At 36.6% G+C, this 20,921-nt stretch overlaps 1 protein-coding gene across 3 annotated transcripts in view; it reads left to right on the forward strand.

The window, feature by feature from the left end:
• Positions 1–20,921, forward strand: part of DMXL2 (Dmx like 2) — a 144,832-nt gene that overhangs the window by 81,123 nt on the left and 42,788 nt on the right. For all 3 annotated transcript variants that reach the window (XM_084894003.1, XM_084894001.1, XM_084894002.1), the window contains exons 16-21: positions 1,891–2,010; positions 5,315–5,542; positions 7,871–9,547; positions 12,402–12,512; positions 16,431–16,600; positions 20,612–20,709. In XM_084894003.1, the coding sequence (XP_084750129.1) occupies positions 1,891–2,010; positions 5,315–5,542; positions 7,871–9,547; positions 12,402–12,512; positions 16,431–16,600; positions 20,612–20,709 (2,404 nt within the window). The remainder of the gene's footprint in view (positions 1–1,890; positions 2,011–5,314; positions 5,543–7,870; positions 9,548–12,401; positions 12,513–16,430; positions 16,601–20,611; positions 20,710–20,921) is intronic.

The following is a 20,921-nucleotide window of genomic DNA, read 5'->3' on the forward strand; positions in this document are numbered from 1 at the left end:
CGAACCTGGGACCTTTCAGTCCGCAGACCGACGCTCTACCACTGAGCCAAACCGGTTTCGGCAATATATATATATATTTTTTAAAATTTAAATTCTCTATTGCTTAAAGTATTACACATGTCTCACCCTCCATTGACCTCTCTCTAGCTGTCTCCACCCCCTCACCCCCCGCCTAAGAACATGCTCTCCCTGCTACTGTCTGTGTCCATTGGTTATGCTCATATGCATGCATACAAGTTGTTTGGTGATCTCTTACTCCACCCTCCACCCCTGCCTTCCCTCTAAGGTTGGACGGTATGTTCGATGCTTCTTTGTCTCTGGATCTATTTTTGTTCATCAGTTTATGTTGTTCATTATATTCCACAAATGAATGAGATCATGTGATATTTATCTTTCTCTTACTGGCTTATTTCACTTAGCATAATGCTCTCCAGGTCCATCCATACTATTGCAAATGGTAAGAGTTCCTTCTTTTTTAACAGCAGCAGTTTTCTATTGTGTATCACAGTTTTTTAATCTACTCATCCCTGATGGGCACTTAGGCTGTTCCCAAATCTTGGCTATTGCAAATTGTGCTGCTATGAACATAGGGGTGCATATATCCTTTCTGATTGGTGTTTCTGATTTCTTGAAATATATTCCTAAAAGTGGGATTACTGGGTCAAATGAGAGTTCCATTTTTAGTTTTTGAGGAACCGCCATACTGTTTTCCACAGTGGCTACACCAGTTTGCATTCCCACCAGCAGTGCATGGGAGTTCCTCTTGCTCTGTGTCCTCACCAGCACTTGTTTGTGCTGAATGATAGCCATTCTAACAGGTGTGAGATGGTACCTCATTGTTGTTTTGATTTGCATCTCCTGGCTGATTTGTGACTTTTAGCATGTTTTCATATGTCTCTTGGCTTTCTGTATGCCCTCTTTAGGAAAGTGTCTATTTAGGTCCTTTGCTCATTTTTTGATTGGATTTTTTATCTTCCTTTTGTTAAGTTGTATGAGTTCCCATAAATTTTGTATATTAAACCCTTATTGGATAAAACATTGGCAAAAATGTTCTCCCATGCAGTTGCCTCTCTTGTTTTGTTGATGGTTTCTTTTGCTGTGCCAAGCTTTTTATTTTGATTTAGCCCCACTTGTTTATCTTCTCCTTAGTTACCATTTTCCTAGGAGCTGTATTGATAAAGATATTGCTACAACATATATCTTACATTTTGCTGCCTATGGATTCTTCTAAGATTTTTAAGGTTTCCTGTCGTAATGTTTAAGTCCTTTATGCATTTTGAGTTTATTTTTGTGTATGGTATAAGTTGGTGGCCTAGTTCATTTTTTGTGTGAATGTATCTGCCCAATTTTCCCAATAAAAGATAAATGCTTATTTTATTTTTTTTCCTTTTAATTGCCAATTTTTCAAATAGGGAGTTAGTGACGCAGATAATTTGAGGGGTGTCCAGTGAGACTGGCTTTAGCTCTTGAACTCTCCTTCCCTCTTTTCCTGCCTTTCTCTTCCTTTCTCTCCTCCTTCCATTTCTTCTTATTCTTTTCCTGTGTGCCCTCTCTTTCTCTTTAGGTATTTTTATGAATTAGTGTTTTTAAAAAGTATATAGTCATTTTTTAAAAAATAAATGGTATTCATTTTTATTGTCTAATGCTCATATTGTCCCATCTTTGACTAGTAGGTATCCCTTTGTGTTGGCTTTTGTGTACTGTTGACATAGTCTCATTAGTCTTTGTTAGCTATCTAACTTTTGGTATAAAAATTATACCCCTAAATAATCTTCCTTCTCCCTCCAAACTTCTATATATATATAGGAGATGTTTTTAAAAAAGTGTCTTTTTTTTTTTTAACCCTGTAGAGACATATTAACTTAAATATCCTTTTTCTTTGAACAATAGGGTACCGCCCACCACCCTTTTCAGAAAAGTTCTTTCTAGTGGTCATTGAAAAGGACAGCAATAATTACTCTATTCTCCATATGTGGCACCTTCATCTTAAATCTGTACAGCCTTGTTTAGGTAAGTAGTTATATTATAATTTTTATGTAGAGATGAAATGAAATTTTATTTTTTTTGAATATGCTTTAGATTACTTAATTCTTTAAAATGGAAATAAAATGAACTGTAAATTGAGTTGGTGAATTGAAGTATATATGTGTCAGACTTTTCATTTCATCATAAATCATTAATGAAACCAGTGATCTAAAAACATTATAGATACATTAGACATTTAAAAAGAACCCCAAAAGCTTGACTGATTTATTTTTCCCATCAATACTTAATGTTTATTATGACTATGTCTCTATAAGCCAGTTTTCTGTAGAATTAATGTTGTACTTTTCTGTTGATTAATGCATAGTGCCTTCTGATACAGTGTACATTAGCTTAGTATCACTAAGAGAAGTAGATTTGCTATTTAGAAAAATATGGTGGAACATCTGAACCATAGGAACATCTGAACCATAGCTCATAAGTACCACTGTTTTGGTAGTACATTAGGAAAAGCGCCATTGATAACAAATTTTTTCAGCCATGCTTTTGCTAGGTACATTTATAGTAATTTTTTAGCAAAAATGAAAATCTATGGTATGAATCAAAGGAATTGAACAAAAATCTTTCTTTTTAAAGCAAAACTTACTGAGAGAATTTTTAAAATGAAGAACTGTAAGTTAGCCATATCAAACTGAACCTCCTTTAAACTACTTAACTCAAATATTTGAATTATTAAAAGATTTTATTCTTTCTTATCTTATCCAATAAAAGAGAAACATACAAATTGACCATACATTTGCTATGCCCACAAGCCACATCTACCAGCCAATCAGTAGCAAGTATCCAAATTAACCCAACAAATATGGAGGCAGCCACAGAGCTGGAGCAAGAAGGAGGCTTGGGTTGCCCCCAGTGATGGAGGAAGCCAAGCTTCCTGCCCGCCCTGGCTGGCCCTGGCCTCCTCTCAAGGCTACAAAGTTTCAATTATATAAGATAAATAAATCCCAGATACCAGGGCCTCTGCTTGGGTTGCGGGGGGGTGTGGCTGGCCTGCAAACCACCACAGGCCCCTCGCCCAGGTGACCCTATGCCCCAGAGGAACTCTCACCCTGATCCAGCACACCCTTCAGGGCAAACCAGCCAGCCCCCACCCATGCACCAGACTTCTATCTAACAAAAGAGTAATATGCAAATTGACCATCACTTCAATACACAAGATGGCTGCCCCCATATAGACACAAGATGGCCACCACAAGATGGCCAGCAGGGGAGGGCAGTTGGAAGGGACCAGGCCAGCAAGGGAGGGCAGTTAGGGGTGACCAGGCTGGCAGAGGAGGGAAGTTGGGGGCAACTGGGCCTGCAGGGAAAGGCAGTTGGGGGGGACCCAGGCCTGAAAGGAAGAGTAGCTGTGGGGGACCAGGCCTGCAGGGGAGAGCAGTTGGGGGCAATCAGACTGGCAGGGGAGCAGTTAGGCATCAGGCTGGCAGGGGAGTGTTTAAAGGGTGATCAGGTTAGCAGGCAGAAGCAGTTAGGGGCAATCAGGAAGGCAGGCAGGCGAGCAACTGGGAGCCAGCAGTCCTGGATTGTGTGCAGTCAGGATTGGGCCTAAATGGGCATTTGGACATCCCTTGAGGGGTCCCAGATTTGAGAGGGTGTAGGCTGGGCTGAGGAACCCCCCCAACACCCCAGGCAAGAATTTCATGCACTGGGCCTCTAGTAATTATATAATTAACTGATTTTATACACATTAAATATTTATTACAATGAACTGGTTGTAAATATATGTGTGTGTGTGTGTGTGTGTGTGTGTGTGTGTGTGTGTGTGTGTATTTTTTTTCTTTCTCTTTGTAATCTATATTATCATATAACTATGTAAGTAGCAGTTCTAACTGGGCCATGAACTGGCATTAGAAAAGCCAAATGATTTGATAGAATCTTTTACTTGTGGCTCGTAAAGTCTAATCTTCTTGAGTTAGCAGTTAATCCAAAATTTATTTCAAAGCCTTTGGAGTTTTAATACTTGGCATTCCATGCTGTTTAGAGTAGAGGAATCTAAAACCATCTCATCAGGCAGAGAATTCTTAACTCACTAGAGAATACAGTATTTTATAGAAACACAGAGCGAGGAGTGTTTCTAAAGGGATTAACAGAGGCGGTAACAGAGCCCTGTGGTGGGACAGGAATCACGTGACGCCTTCTGTTCTCATTGCTTATGAGCAGTGTCCCACTGCTGTTCTCCGAAGCCAGATCTTGTATAGAGTTGCTTGTTTACTTTGTTTGTGACAATAGCATGTGATCACAAACAGTAAAATTGCAGTAGAGTCTAATAAATAATATGTTCTTTTCCACTCTGACAGAAAGCACCTGTCTTTCAGTTCTATTGATAATATTTGCATCTGCTTTACGATAGTGTATATTGCCATTCACAGCTACCTACTTGAGTTTATCAGTGTATTGAAAATCTTGGCAGAGTTTGAAATGATAGGCTTACATTTAGATGTGGAAGGAACATGTTGAGTAACTTCTAGGTTTCAGATACTGAAATAGGTTCATTATATGTGAGATAGATACTATCCCACTTTACCAATGGAATAATATTAAATAACTTGACTAAGTCCCACATGTCACAAAAACTATTTTCAAATTAGGTTTCTGGCTCTAAAGCCTTTGAATCAAGGTCAGTGTGCCTTACAAAGCCAGTCAACTTATACTATCTTAAATTTGATTGGAACTTTTTTATTGTATTTGTGCTTGAAATCATTATTTTGCACATAATATTTAAGAGGCTCGTATTTTAGTATCTTCTTTGCCACAGTTAATTATAATGACCTTAGGAAAATCATTAAGTTCTCCAGGTTTAAATTTCTTTATCTATTAAGTGAGGCGGAACCTTATTATTTCTCAAAGTTTGATTCACGACTCATATATTTCAGCAACATGTGGGTTTATTAATGCAGATTTCTGGGACCTACCCCAAAATAACTGTATCAGTGTCTCTATGGTTAGCCCCAGGAAACTTGATGTTTACAAGTTCTTCAAGCTTTTTGTATGTTTTAAAGATTGAGAACATTGGACTAGAAAGCTTATACATTTTGTAATTCTTTACTGACAGTCTCCATGTGATGGGGATGCTAAGAAAGAGTAAAAGGGTAAAAAAAAAATAAATTTATTTGTTTCTAAATTATCAAGGTAACTGAGCAAAGTCTGAAAAAATACTCTTGCTTAAGTACTTTTAAGAAACCGTGTTTCTTAAATAACAAAATTTATTCTAGTACTACATTTGTATAGTGATGATAGTAATATAGTTCATAATTTTGTAATTTATTTAAAGCTAAAGCTTCAGAAGGCGTTTCATCGGAGAGTCTACTTTCAGTTCCTGGACAGAAGAAAGTAGACTCTTCTCCAGAAACCTCACCCAGGATGAGCCCCATGCCACATTCTTCATCAATTGCCAATCTTCAAACTGCCAGTAAACTTATTCTGAGTTCTAGACTGGTATACAGCCAACCTCTTGATCTCCCAGAAGGAGTTGAAGTAATAAGAGCAACCCCTTCAGCAGGTAAGGTAACTTTAAGACCAGGCAATTGTAGCTCAAAGCGATCTTCAATAGCTAAAATGCCTGAACTCTTTTGAAATGTGCTATGTTGACATTGAAATAAAGATTTATTTTCTAGTAATGGTTTATCTGTTTAGAAACATTCTTTATAAGTAATAATCTGTGATAAATGTAATCAGATTGACAGAAAATGGAATAAATATTTTAAAGTGAGGTTTCTTGCTGCCCTATGATTTTCTGTAAATAGGAATATTGTGACAGCAAAATTGTAAAGAATTAATATATTCATTTGCACATCATTAAATCTTATTTTTTTTAAATTAAGATTTTTCAGCCACATCATACTAATCATGTCTCACTTTTATTAATTACATTGAACAAGAGTTGGCAGATACTAGTGGTGAAAAAATGTAGGCTATACAACTGTAGTTTGGCTAGCCTAAAATGATATTGACTTTAGCAAGGTAGATAAGATAGTTTGGAGGGCAGAATTGGAAGACAAATTTAAAATGATCTGTCACATGTGGAATTGTAATGGAAGAGTTCCTAGAATAGTATTTTGGGGGAACTAAAATTAGAGGTTCAAGACTACTCAATAACTGGTGAATGGCTTTGAGATGAGGGTTCTCTTATTCATCCCTGAATTCAGAGTTGGAAAGATCACATTAAGAGTTTACTCTGGGTTTTTGTGCCGAGTGCAGATCTAGACCAATTTTTCAATCTTTAAAAATATTTGATAAATTTGGGATACATTTAAGTTTGTTGCCATTGATAATAAATTATATTTTTCTGGAGCTTTATAAAATACTTTCAGATATGTTATTTGACAGTAAAACTCTGAAAGAAGTAGTAACATGATTCCTATTATTTAGATGGAACAGGCTTAGATGTTTTAAGTAGTTTTTCCACTGTTACTAAGGTATCAGTGGACTGGAACTTGAATATAGGTCTTCTGACCCCAATCTTAATTGCTATTACACCTACCTATACTATTATATCTACACTATTGTATCGCTACTAGAGGCCCGGTGCATGGATTCATGCATGGGGGGGGGTCCCTCAGGCTGGCCTGTGCCCTCTCGAAATCCTGGACCCCTTGGGGGGATGTCGGACTGCCGGTTTCGGCCTGATCTCTTCAGGCTAGCCAAAATTGGCAGTCCGATATCCTCCCTCCCCCCGCAAGGATGTAACATTGTCCACTGCTGCTCATCCTGGCCCTGCTGTGCCTGCTGCTTCTGCCACTTGGTAGCCCTGCCACAAAGGCAGGAGAGGCTTCCAACACCACAGGGGCGCTCACCAGCCATGAGCCCGGCTTCTGGCTAGACTGTGCTCCCACAGTGGGAGTGCACTGACCACCAGGAGGCAGCTCCTACATTGAGTACCTGCCCCCTGGTGGTCAGTGCATGTCATAGTGACCAGTTGTTCTGGTCATTCTGTCTTTTTTTTTTTTTTTAAATATATTTTATTGATTTTTTACAGAGAGGAAGGAAGATAGAGAGCTAGAAACGTCGATGAGAGAGAAACATTGACCAGCTGCCTCTTGCACACCGCCTACTGGGGATGTGCCCACAACCAATGTACATGCCCTTGACTGGAGTCGAACCTGGGACCTTTGAGTCCGCAGACGCTCTACCACTGAGCCAAACCGGCTTCGGCTGGTCATTCGGTCTTAACGGTTGCTTAGGCTTTTATGTATATAGATTACATTTCAACAGTAGGATGATAGATGGACAGTGTTAGACTTTGGCAGTCAGAAATAAATATGAGGGTCTGGTTTAGTATTAAGAGAACATTAGTTAAATCTGGTAAAAAGAGTGAGATTTAGAGGTCTGTTTAGCTGTTTGAAAACAATTTGATGGTGGGAACAGGTCTAAGGTCTAGATTATTTCTGGGCAGGTTAGGGACATTTGAAGGGCAAATTATAAAGATTACTTAAGCACCTATGATGAAAGTGAAAAAAGGTAAGAGAATGAAAATCCAGTGAGGCAGGTTGCGGCAAAAGCCTTTAAAATTACAGCAGATAACAGATTTATTTATTGAAGATTGAACTGAATTTTTAATAAAATATTTGCCTCATTTAAGCTTAATGACCTAAAAACAAATTAAGTGATGATTATTGCATATTTTGATTTTACCAATGAGCTGTTTAATACTTTAATAAATACCTTTGGCCAATGGACATTTAGTGTCAGACTCTAGTTATGGGGTGGGGAAATGCAGAGTTATTTTGAGGAAGTCATAGAGACTTTGGATTGATCACATTCCAGAATTTGATTATGAGCATATTATTTTGTTGTTCTATTATTATGACTATATTTTTTCTTTTTTAAGGCCATCTGAGTTCTTCGTCAATTTATCCAGTGTGCCTTGCACCTTACTTAGTGGTTACAGCTTGTTCTGACAACCAAGTACGCTTCTGGAAATGTAGTATGGAAACCAATGTACAATGTAAAAGTGATGAGAAGGAAACCTACCACTGGAGGAGATGGCCCTTGATGAATGATGAAGGAGAAGATAATAGCAGTACAGTGAGCATTGTGGGAAGACCCGTTGCTGTTAGTTGTTCATACACAGGTCGCCTTGCAGTGGCTTACAAACAACCTATCCAACACAATGGTTTTGTTTCCAAAGAATTTTCCATGCATGTTTGCATATTTGAATGTGAATCTACGGGAGGATCAGAATGGGTTTTAGAACAAACAATTCATCTTGATGACTTGGTCAAGGTTGGGAGTGTAATTGATTCAAGAATCAGTGTTGACAGTAATCTGTTTGTATACAGCAAATCAGATGCCCTTTTGAACAAGGATAGATATCTTATTCCAAATATCAAGCATTTAGTACATTTGGATTGGGTATCAAAAGAAGATGGCTCCCACATTCTCACTGTGGGGGTTGGTGCTAATATCTTCATGTATGGGCGGCTTTCAGGAATTGTGACTGAACAAACGAACTGTAAGGATGGAGTGGCTGTCATTACTTTACCACTAGGTGGTAGTATCAAGCAAGGAGTTAGGTCAAGATGGGTTCTTCTTAGATCTATAGACTTAGTGTCTTCTGTTGATGGTACACCTTCACTGCCTGTGTCTCTCTCTTGGGTAAGAGATGGAATATTAGTGGTAGGGATGGATTGTGAAATGCAGGTATATGCACAGTGGAAGCATGCTGTCAAATTTGGAGACACTGAAGCTGATAGTCCTGATGCAGAAGAGACGGCAATACAAGATCATTCTGCCTTTAAATCTCACATGTTGTCAAGAAAAAGTATTGCTGAAGGAGCTGCTGTTACTGATGATGTTTTTTGTTCACCAACTGCAGTGCAAGATGGTGGCCTATTTGAAGCTGCACATGTACTCTCCCCTACTCTCCCACAATATCATCCAACTCAACTATTAGAATTGATGGATTTAGGGAAAGTTCGCAGGGCTAAAGCTATTCTCTCTCATTTAGTAAAATGTATTGCAGGTGAAGTTGCAATAGTTAGAGATGCTGATGCTGGAGAAGGAACTAAGCGACATTTTTCTCGAACCATTAGTGTAAGTGGCAGTACAGCAAAGGATACGGTCACCATAGGAAAAGATGGTACTCGAGATTATACTGAGATCGATTCTATTCCTCCCCTACCATTATATGCACTGCTTGCTGCAGATCAAGATACAACCTACAGAATTTCAGAAGAAAGTACAAAAATACCACAGAGATATGAAGATCATACAAAAAGTCAACCAGAGGACCAGTATTCACAGCTGTTCCAAATACAGGATCTAATAATAGATGATATTGATTTAGAGCCAGAAAAGAGAGAAAGCAAATCAAAAGTAATAAATCTTTCTCAATATGGACCATCTTATTTTGGCCAAGAACATGCTAGGGTACTTTCAAGTCATCTTATGCACTCAAGTCTGCCCGGACTTACTCGTTTAGAGCAGATGTTCCTTGTAGCTCTGGCTGATACAGTGGCTACCACCAGTACTGAGCTCGATGAAAACAGAGATAAGAGTTACTCAGGTAAATATTCTTACTGAAAATTTGTAAAGTTATCATTAATAGAACTATTTGTGTCATCTAAGTGGTGACTCACATATTAAATTTCAGTCTTTCTTTTAAACTTGCTGGGAAAAGACCTCTCTAATAGACAATTACTGTTCTATAACATGATTGGTTGTGAAAGAAGACAATTGGGATAGGTCATGACTTCATGGATTCATGTTATCTATGTGCATTCCTATATGAGTTTGACACTGAAACCTTTGTGTGATTTTGGAGATAGTCTTTTTCTTTTTCAGATTGATTTCTATGATTTGTTTGTTTATTTATTTACCTACTTTTAGTCATAATAAAATTTGTTAATTTTGCTATTGAGCCATGAGACTTATAGGCACTGGCTCAACTTGTTCATTTTATTTACAGTTACCTACTTTCCTCCACAAAGTCTTTTCATAAGGAGGTTTTTACATATTTTAATATAATGTGTATCTTGCTTAATTCATTCTCTAATCAGAAGAGTTTTAGCTGCCTCTTGAAACTAGATTCCATTCTCTTTTATGCAGATAGTTTGAAGGTAATAGTTTTGATTGTAAATGATAGCATTAGCAAAGCACACCAAAAATGGTTGATCATTTATTCAATAAATATTGTGGAGGAGTGAACAATTACGATATGCCAGGCATTTTATGTACTTTATCATATTTATTTATCATAATAATCTTCTAATAGGTAGCTATTACTATATTTAATTTTACAGATGAAGACACTGATCCTTAGGGAAATTAAATGACTTAAGATCCCACAGGTAGTAAGTGACAAAACTGGGTTTCATATGTGGTTCATTGCCTTCAAGTTTGTGCTCTTAACTATTTCACAAGATTTCTAAATTTGAGGAAAAAAGACTGTTCCTCAAAGCCACCGGATTATATATTTATAGAGGTTTGTACCCTTATAATATATCCCAAAGTTTTCCCCTATGTAGATTAAAATAACTAGAGACCTTTGACGGTTTTGCCTTGTGACCTATTTTCCAACCATGCTAATTTAGAAAATCCTAATCATTTTGAATTTATGTACAATAGAGCAATATTCTTCCCAGAATAGCCTTAAGCATTTCATATATATTTACTCTGGAACATTAAGAAAGTAGGCATGCCACAATCCAAGAAAAGTAGTTTAAACTTCCTGATTCTAAACTGTATCATTGGCTAGGCGATATAAAATGGCTCATCTTGGTCACAGTGAACTTAATGAGAAGGCAGGAATTAATGTCTCCATTTCACAGGTGGGAAACTGAAGCTCAGAGATTAAGTAAATTGCACACCTCAGTAAATGGATTATAAGTAAATGAATTTCTTCCATTTGTTCAGATGAGACAACTTAGAGGCATTCTTGACTCTGCTTTCTCTCACCCTATATCCAGTTCACTGGCAAATGATATCAGTTCCTCTGCTCAGCACACACACTAGTGACTGCTTACCTCACTTTATTTATTTTTAAAAAATATATTTTATTGATTTTTTACAGAGAGGAAGAGAGAGGGATAGAGAATTAGAAACATCGATGAGAGAGAAACATCGATCAGCTGCCTCTTGAACACCCCCTACTGGGGGTGTGCCCACAACCAAGGTACATGCCCTTGACTGGAATCTAACCTGGGACCTTTCAGTCCTAAGGCTGATGCTCTATCCACTGAGCCAAACCAGTTTTGGCTGCTTACCTCACTTTGGAATAAAAGCCAGATCTTTACAGTGGTCTAAAAGGCTCTCTATGATTTGTGCTTACTTCTGCTCTCCTACATTGGCCTCCTTGCTGTCCCACAGACACACTAAGTACATTGCTGTCTCACAGTCTTTGCACATATTGTTTCCTTTGATTGAATCCTCTTCTTTCAGATTTATATGTGTTTTCATTCCTTTACTTCCTCAGATTTCTGCTGAAATGTCATCTTACTGGTGTTCTTTCCTGGTCAGACTATATAAAATAGAATTAACTCCACTATTCCCATTTTCTCAGTCCTGCTTTATTTCTCTCCTAGCATTAATTTCCTCTAGACACATTATTTGTTTTTTATTTTTGTCTCCTAAAATGTAAGCCTCATGAGAATCAGCACTTTGTCTTATTCAGTGCAAATCTCTAGTGCCTAAACCTTTCTTTGCATGTAGTAAATGCAAAATAAATGTTGAGTAAATAAATGAATGGATGAATGAATATAGCTAATGGGAAGTAGAGCAGGAACTTGAACTTTTACAATTCAAAACAGTTTCTTTTCTTTTAGAAAACGTTATTTGATTCAACACTCTGAAGTACTTCCTAAGTAGCAGTCACTATGCTGTTAATACTTCTGCATTGCATTCTTCCAATAGTCGTTATTGTTTTCATTAAACTTACTTCACTTGCATACTTTTGTTCAACTTTTAACAAAAGTAAATTTCTGGAATTAAAATTATGGTTCAACTTTGAGTTTGTAACACTATCCTGGGGAATCAAAAACATTTTTTTAAAGATTTTAAAATTGATTTTTAGAGAGAGAAAAAATGATAGATGTGAAAGTGAAACCAAGGATCTGCTGCCTTCTGCAAGCCCCCCTTTTGGGGATGGATCTTGCAACCGAGGTATATGCTCTGACCAGTAATCGAACCAGCAACCTTTCAGTGCAAAGGACAGTGCCCAACCAACTGAGCAACACCAGCCAGGGCTGTAATGATATTTTTTATAAAGATATCAAAGTATTCATGAAGGGATACAATCAAAATTATCTTATATATTTTGTATAAATTATCACTAATTAAATTTATTGTTTATTTTCTAACTTTTTATTGATTTGTGACCTGTTGCATTCCTTTTTTTTCTTAAATATATTTTCTCTTTATAGGAAGAGACACATTAGATGAGTGTGGTTTGAGATACCTATTAGCTATGCGCTTGCACACATGCCTTTTGACATCACTGCCTCCTTTATACCGAGTACAGCTTCTTCATCAAGGTATTTAACTACTTGTTTGAACCTTTGCACAACTTTTATTCAGTATAGAAGTGGTTGGTGTATTCATACTTGTGTATAAGCATTAGGAAAATCATATGCAAACTTAGACTTAATATCTTCCTGTCACATAATATCCACTTACATTTTTCTGTGTATCTTTCAGCTCTATTCCATGACTTTTGTTCACATATTTCAGTTTTTCAGACTTTACTCAATAAAGAGTATAGTAGCCCAGCAGTAAACCTGACATTGTAACCCAATGTGGTCCTGAATTTCTTTGACATCTGTTGTATTTTCTTTAAAAATTCTGTAAATTTTGCCATATACGTTATTATGTATGTTTATTTTAATATAAGCATTATGTTCTAAGTTATTTACTCACAAGTAAAACTGATATTTCAGGAATATTTCCATATAGTAATCCAGCATAACTCAAGCATACTGCACCACATGCTACTAGGAGACCCAGGATTTATATAATTTTTCTTATAGATTAAAAACTTGAGACTAGAGTTCAAAGTGACCTGCCCAAAATGTAGGGGTATTCATTAATGGAATTGGAATTAATGATTATTTACTCATGTTAGTTTTCTATTGGTGGAATTACTGAATCACAGGGCTTAAAAATTCTTAGTTCTTGTTAATTATTGCCGTAGTCTGAAAGACTGTTAATTTACTTTCCTGAAAGCAATGCTTGATGATGCCAAACATAACCACTGCCAATACTTTATTATTATTTTAAACAATCTATGCCTTTCAGATAGGTTTTAAAAATGTCTTGATGGCCTAAAGCAGTCATATTTTAGTGTAAAAAATTAAAATTTAAAAGCTATCAAGACTACATTATAAAATTTCCAAAAGCCTCCTAATATTTAAATCAAAAAAGGGGGGATGGTAGAAGAAATCATGTAAGGAAAAATACCCTCTAAGTAAATTACATCTAGAAAATTTTTACTTTAGAAAATTAACTTTCATTTGTAATGCTAACAGAAAGACACCCATGTAAAACATACATGGTGTCAAAACAAGCCAACGGAAAATCATTTGGGCAAAAAATGAAAAAGGATCGCAAGTCAAATTTATAGAAAAGATTCCTTTATTTAACTCTTGATGTTCTTTTAAATTTTAGTTTAAAATGGTAACCAAATGGTACTGACTCACTTAATGGCAATCGTGTGCATTGGCTAGGGAGATTTAAAATAACCTTCAATTTCTAAAACTTAGTCAAATTCCATTTTTCCTTTAATACAGCTAAAATTGGAGATGAGAAGGGACTGGTGTTGTAGGTGATGGTCCTGGGGACAGTTTTCAGGGAAAAAGAGAAATGGCCAGTATTTCAATAGAAAAGTTAAGAGGAACAGAGATAAATTGCAAGGAATAACCTGTTATTGCTAGGAAAATAGAAATGAGTGCCAGTGTCCTGGCCAGGTAGCTCAGTTGGTTAGAGTGTCGTCCTCATATGCCAAAGTTGCAGGTTTTACCTCCTGGTCAGGGCACATATAAGAGATACCAATAAAATAAAAAAAAAAACTGAAACAAAAAATTGCCTGTTGGTGCCTTTGTTCTTCCTTTTGAATACCTTTTTTCACCTCTAATAGTTAGGTTTCCAAATACATTCACTGTTTTTAATCTTGCCCTCTGAGTTTAATTCCCTCAACATGACTTTGCATTTTCAAAAATTTCATTAATCAAATTTCATTTAAGGGTATAGAATATAATATATTGTGTATTATTCTTTTATCTTAGACATTTTTTTATCAGCAAAGTATGCTTTTGCATTGCTATCTAATAACAATTTCCAAAGCAAAGTATCAGTTATTTCATGTAGTAATTATCTCTTAAATCAGACAAAGATTTAAATAGTGAGAAAATTAATCTGCCTTTTAGATTCTGAAAAATTACAAGTTGATGTTATTTAATTTTGTCCATTCCCCTCCACCCCTCTGAATTTATAGTGGCAGTCAAGGCTTACTGCACTAATTTTGTTATATAATTTCAGAACGGTTGTATATGAATACTAGCAATGGAAATTTTAAAAGACAAGATTATTATTCAAATCTAGAGGCCCGATGCACAAAGATTTGTGCAAGAATGGGCCTTCCTTCCCCTGGCTGCCGGCACCATCTTTGCTCTGGCTGGAGCTGCCTTTCCACTTTCCCATGCTGCCCAGAGGCCCGGAGTGGCTGGGGTGGTGCTGAACACCTGTGTCTTTGCCACAGCAATGATACAAGCATCCCACCCCGCCCCCAGCCGCTCGGTACCTGTGTATGCAAATTAACCTGCCATCTTTGTTAGGTTAATTTTCATACTCCTAATGGTTGTCTCAAAGGTATGATCATTTTGCATCTTACTCTATTATTAGTGTATATAGTCATATTAAGCCCTAGCCAGTTTGGCATTGTGGATAGAGCATCAGCCTGTGGACTGAAGGGTCCCAGGTTCGATTCTGGACAAGGGTACATGCCTGGGTTGTGGGCTCAATCCCCAGTAGGGGACATGCGGAAGGCAGCCGATCAATGATTCTCATCATTGATGTTTTCATCTCTCTCTCTCTCTCTCTCTCTCTCCCTTCCTCTCTGAAATCAATAAAAATATATATTAAAAAAAAGATAAAATGGTCATATTAGTTTTTTCCTTTTATGCTTTTTAAAATAATTATTTTAAAGCAGTAACTATTAGCAAAGCTTTAAGCTACATGTAAGATTTCTATAGTTCATAGTTGTTAATGAAAAAACTTTTATGTATTAATTTTGATGGCTTTATAGCATTGAGAGGCCTGTGTTGTAATGTGACTATCATTGACCCCGGATATTTCTGTTTACAAAATGGGTTCACATAGATGGCTACTTTGGCCCATCTGGCTTCTTTCCTAGGCTTCTCAGGGTTCTTCCCAGCATTCTCACTACCTGTTAACCAAGTAGGGTCCACTCTCCTCATGTTTCCTCTTTACCTGCTGTAAGTGGAGTAGTAAAGTGTTATCAGTAGTTAAACTATTGGTAAACTTATTTGTACTTCCAAGTGATGGTGTCACTAAACCCATTTTATTACCTAGATCCCTGTCAGCCTTCTATCAGGGCAAAAAAAGAATTAGCCATATCCCATCAATACTAGGCAGCTTTAAACCGCTTTCAACTGAAGTGCTAAACACAGAGGAATGTACCTCCTGACTTTTAGTCCCTGGAGCCCTCATGAAATTCAGAGCTTCCTTTAAAATGATATTTAGCTCTTTGGCCAGAGGGATGAATGGGGCAGTTTACGGTATTTAATACTAAAGGATATGTTCTGCAAGCAAGAGGAACTGGGAAACTCCAACCCAAGCACATGGGCTAAGATGCTTTGACTCCACCAAAGCTTTCACTCTTGATAAGTTTGGTATGTGTACATATGAATGGCTTGATATTCAGATATCTTTCTTTCCAATGAGTAAGTTTTAGTGTCTCTATTTTTTGGGGGAAATTTTTTTTCTTTATTGATTAAGGTATTACATATGTGTCCTTATCTCCCCATTGACCCCCACCCCAACCCAACCCACTCATGCCCTCACCCACCTGGTGTCTGTGTCCATTGGTTAGTCTTACATGCATGCATACAAGTCTTTTGGTTGATCTCTCCCCCTTAACCTCCACCCTCCCCTACCTTCTCTCTGCTGATGAACAAAAACAGATCCAGAGATAGTGTCTCTATTTTTGTAGGGGAACAAAAGCAAGTATGTTTGGGAAAAAGGTAGAGATTATTATTTTTTTATCCTGTTACTGATCTTATATATAGAAGCTTATAGTATAAAAATCCTGAATGATGAAAGACTTCCTTTCTTCCTTTCATTCCTTTCAGAATGAATGAACACATAGCTATATGAAAAGTTGTTTTGTTCTTTTTTTAATAAAGTTCTGAAGGTTATTATTTATATTTCTAATTTAGGTGTGTCTACTTGCCATTTTGCCTGGGCTTTTCATTCGGAGGCTGAGGAAGAACTGATTAATATGATTCCTGCAATTCAGAGAGGAGACCCTCAGTGGTCTGAGTTAAGAGCAATGGGAATTGGTTGGTGGGTCAGGAATATTAACACTCTCCGAAGATGCATTGAAAAGGTAACTTTACTTTAGTGGATTTTGAACTTTAAAAATGTATTTTCTTGAAGGATAAAATATATTATCTTCAAGAAAAACCTGTAGTGAGGAATTACTTCGTATATCTTGAGATCTTGAAATTTCTTTTATTATTTTTATTTTATTTTATTATTTTAAAAATATATATTTTATTGATTTTTTACAGAGAAGAAGGGAGAGGGATAGAGAGCTAGGAACATCAATTAAAGAGAAACATCGACCAGCTGCCTCCTGCACACCCCTACCGGGGATGTGACCACAACCAATGTACATGCTCTTGACCGGAATCAAACCTGGGACCTTTCAGTCTGCAGGGTGACTTGAAATTTCTTAAAGAATACTTTTTGGAGATTCTAGAACTTGATTTTTATAAAATGTCATGAAATATGTCAGTTGTCTTTTTCCATATATACTTAGTTTATAATACTATGGAATAGCAATATTTTCTGCTATCTGTTAAGGTGTGTTCTAATTTAAGAAACTAAAAAAATCTAAATTTAGAAAGTAAAGTTCTTGTCAGTTATATACGTTACACAGAAAAACCATTCTTTTTATGTAAAGGATTCTGCATGGCTTGTATAATAAACACTAAACTTCCTGTTCACACTTAAAATAACATTCAATTTTATTTGTGTACACTTAAAGGACATATCTATGTCAGCAAATGAAACATGCTGTACATTTTTTAAAACAGGTGTTTTGTTTTGTTTTTTAATATATTTTATTGATTTTTTACAAAGAGGAAGGTAGAGGGATAGAGAGTTAGAAACATCGATGAGAGAGAGTCATCTATCAGCTGCCTCCTACACACCCCCCATTGGGGATGTGCCTGCAACCAAGGTACATGCCCTTGTCTGGAATCGAACCCGGGATCTTTTAGTCCGCAGGCCGATGCTCTATCCACTGAAACAAACCGGTTTCGGCTAAGAGGTTTTTGGAACCAGTTTTCTGGTAGACTTTTTTAGGAAAAAAAATTGTTAAAAATTTGTTAGTGGAAGCTGCAAGTTCTTTTAGTGTTACAGAAATTAACTGTTGTTGAGTATCTACTGTTTTCTAGGTTTGGTGCTAGTTGCTTTTCATAAATTATTTCATCATCTCCTCAGCCCCAGCCCCATTTTTCACCTGATGGAACCAAGATTCAGAGAAGCTAGGTAATCAGCCAAACTCCTCATCAATTATAAATATCAGAGGTGCCCTTTCTACTCTGTCAGGGTTAGGAATCTTATTCATTGTTTACTTTCAGGAGGCCATCAAAATTCCATAAATACAGTTAATGATACTACATTTGAGAAGTATAAATGTATTTCTCCCAAGAGGAATTTATTTTCTACAATAGTAGTTCTCAAATTTTAGTGTCAAAGAATCACCTGACAAGCTTATTTAAAATGCATATCCCCAACGCCCCAGTTCCACTCCCATTTCATTTGGTAGGTCTGTGACTTCTTCCTCTTAATTAGTGTCCTGTGATTCTTGTGTTCATGGTTTTCAGTTTGAAGTGAGTATAAAAGTGTCATTTTCCTGCTACATGAAAGGCAGCCAATAAGATATTCGCATTTCTCCTCTCAAAATAGGCACAAATGTCAGAAGGAATTTTTTTCACACCAACCAAGAAATCTAGTTTCTTGTATATAGGAAAAGTTAATAGTTATATAAATAACACAGTAAGTATCTGCGTGAAATTTTTATGTCCCAAAGAAAAAGAAGACATATTTTATCTGAAATGTTTCAGATATTGCTTACAAAAAAACTCTAATTTCCTGTCAGTGATGTGTTGTGTTATAATTAAACTAGAGGCCCAGTACATGAAATGTGTGCACCGGGAGGGTCCCTGGCAGCTGCTGGGACCCTCCTTCCCTTCCCCCGGCCACCCACCTGCCTCTGGCCAGCGCCTCCCTTCCTTCCCCCAGCTGGCCCCGCCCCCTGGTCGAACTCCCAGAAGAACTCCCGGTTGTGGAGACAATTTGCATACTATGCTTATATTATATAGGATATTTCCATCCATCTATCTATCTGTCTGTCTGTCTGTCTGTCTGTCTATCTACCTACCTACCTACCTACCCATCTTCACAAGTAATGTATTGTTTAAAATTAAATCAGAAAGGATATATAAATTGTTTTGCCTTGAGATGTGTATTCTAAATCCTTAACTGAAGATGAATAAAAATTCTTCTAAAAATTATTAAATATTGGAATACTAAGTTGAGTGATTAAAGGCTGAGAAAATACTAAAAACGGGAAAGAGATATAAAAGAGAATTGATAGTAAAGCGTTTTTGTGTTGCAGTTTTAGATGTCTTTTCCATGCTTCAGTAGCTCACTGCTTCACTATCGGTCAATGTAAGCTAATAAAACATCCATTGTTTTTTATTATTATGCCTCTCAACTTAGTGATTTGCACAGGTTATCTCAGTATCTTAGAGCAGTAAGAGATGGTTTATTATTCAAAACAATATAATAATACACAATAATGTTACTTAATTTTTAAATTTACACCAACTTGCCCTGGCCCATGTGGCTCAGTTGGTTGGAGTGTTGTCCCATGTACCAAAAGGTGGCAAGTTCAATTCCCAATCAGGGCACATGCCAGGTTGTGGGTTCTATCCTGGTCTGAGCCAGTGCTCAAGGCAGCTGGTTAATGTTTCTCTCTCACATCGATGTTTTCTCTTTATATTTCTCTTTTCTTCTCTCTAATATCAATAAGCTTAATACCACATTGATTGGTTCTATATATAATCAGCCACTTTCGTTTTATGGCTCAAAGTTATCACTTATTTTTTTTAATTAAAAAAAATGCATTTTATTGATTTTTCACAGAGAGGAAGGGAGAGGGATAGAGAGCTAGAAACATTGATGAGAGAGAAACACTGACCAGCTGCCTCCTGCACCCCCCCCCCCACCGGGGATGTGCCCGCAACCAATGTACATGCCGTTGACCAGAATTGAACCTGGGACCCTTCAGTCCACAGACCGACACTCTATCCACTGAGCCAAACTGGTCTTGGTGAAGTTATCACTTACAATACAAGGAGAATTACATGCTCATTAAGTCTTTTTCTCATGAAATTTCTGAGAACTAATATTTGTAAGCTCTTCAAATAACAGACTTTCAACCTTCTGTATTTTAATTACTTGTTAGAGAGAATGTATTAACCCTTCAGAATGGTCAAAATTTTATTAAAGAATACTAGCTTTTAAAAAACCCTAGAACTTTTATTTTTGTCTTTAATTTATAAATGTGTGTATATGTAATTAATTCTTATTCACAGATGATTGCATCAGTATTAGTTGAAAGCTTTAAATTGTGAAATCATATATATAATACCATAGAAGTTACCATTTTAACTTTTATAAAAAATTCAGAGATGTAATATGTTTGATTTTCAAGAAAAAGTCACATCTATTGAATATTCATTCTGCTTTTTTTATTGTTTCCTGTGTTAGACAATTTTATTACTACCAGGATTCTAACCCGTTTTCTATCCCTTACTGTGTGACTTTAGGCAATTCACTTAACCTCTCTGTGTCTCATATCTAAAATGGAAATAATAATACCTCAGAGATTGTGGTGATTCAATAAGATAAATAAAAGGTGTTTATTTTTATTACTTTTATTATTACTGATATCAAATGGTTGTCCCATCCTATATAATAAAAGGTTAATATGCAAATTGTCCCCATGGGTGGGAGGTTGACCTACCTGGAGTTAGACATGCACTGACCACCAAGGGCAGCACAGAACAAAGGAAGGCCCCAGCCAGCAGCCGGCAGCTAGAAGGGACCCTATCTAAGCATGGATTTCATGCACTGGGCCTCTAGTGTATTGTAAAGAGCATGTATTATAAGATACTGGAGATTGTACGATGAAGCCAAGTTTTCTTGTCTCCATAGTTTCTATCAGCCATGAAAATATTAGGGAAGCATTAATCGTTGTTTAATTAGTTTATAAATTTTAATTAAATGGTTAATTTAATATAATATTTTATCTACCATTTAGGTTGCCAAAGCTTCTTTTCAAAGGAACAATGATGCCTTGGATGCTGCATTATTCTACCTTGCAATGAAGAAGAAAGCAGTAGTGTGGGGTCTGTTTAGGTAAGTTGTCTCAGCACTTAACATAATTTAGTTGAATGAAGATTGTGTTTTGAATCAGAAACTTAATACTTTTGAAAGTATTTATATATATCAGCTTGATCAAATCAGCTTACTTCTTTGGGCTTTGGTTTCTTTATCTGCAAAAGATGGGTATAAAGAATGTGATGTTGTTTTAAAAAAAACTTTGGTGAAAGTACTTTGTAAACTAAAGA

The sequence above is a fragment of the Pipistrellus hanaki genome (genome assembly GCF_964339955.1).
Source record: "Pipistrellus hanaki genome assembly, chromosome: 1".
Classification (NCBI taxonomy): Eukaryota; Metazoa; Chordata; class Mammalia; order Chiroptera; family Vespertilionidae; genus Pipistrellus; species Pipistrellus hanaki.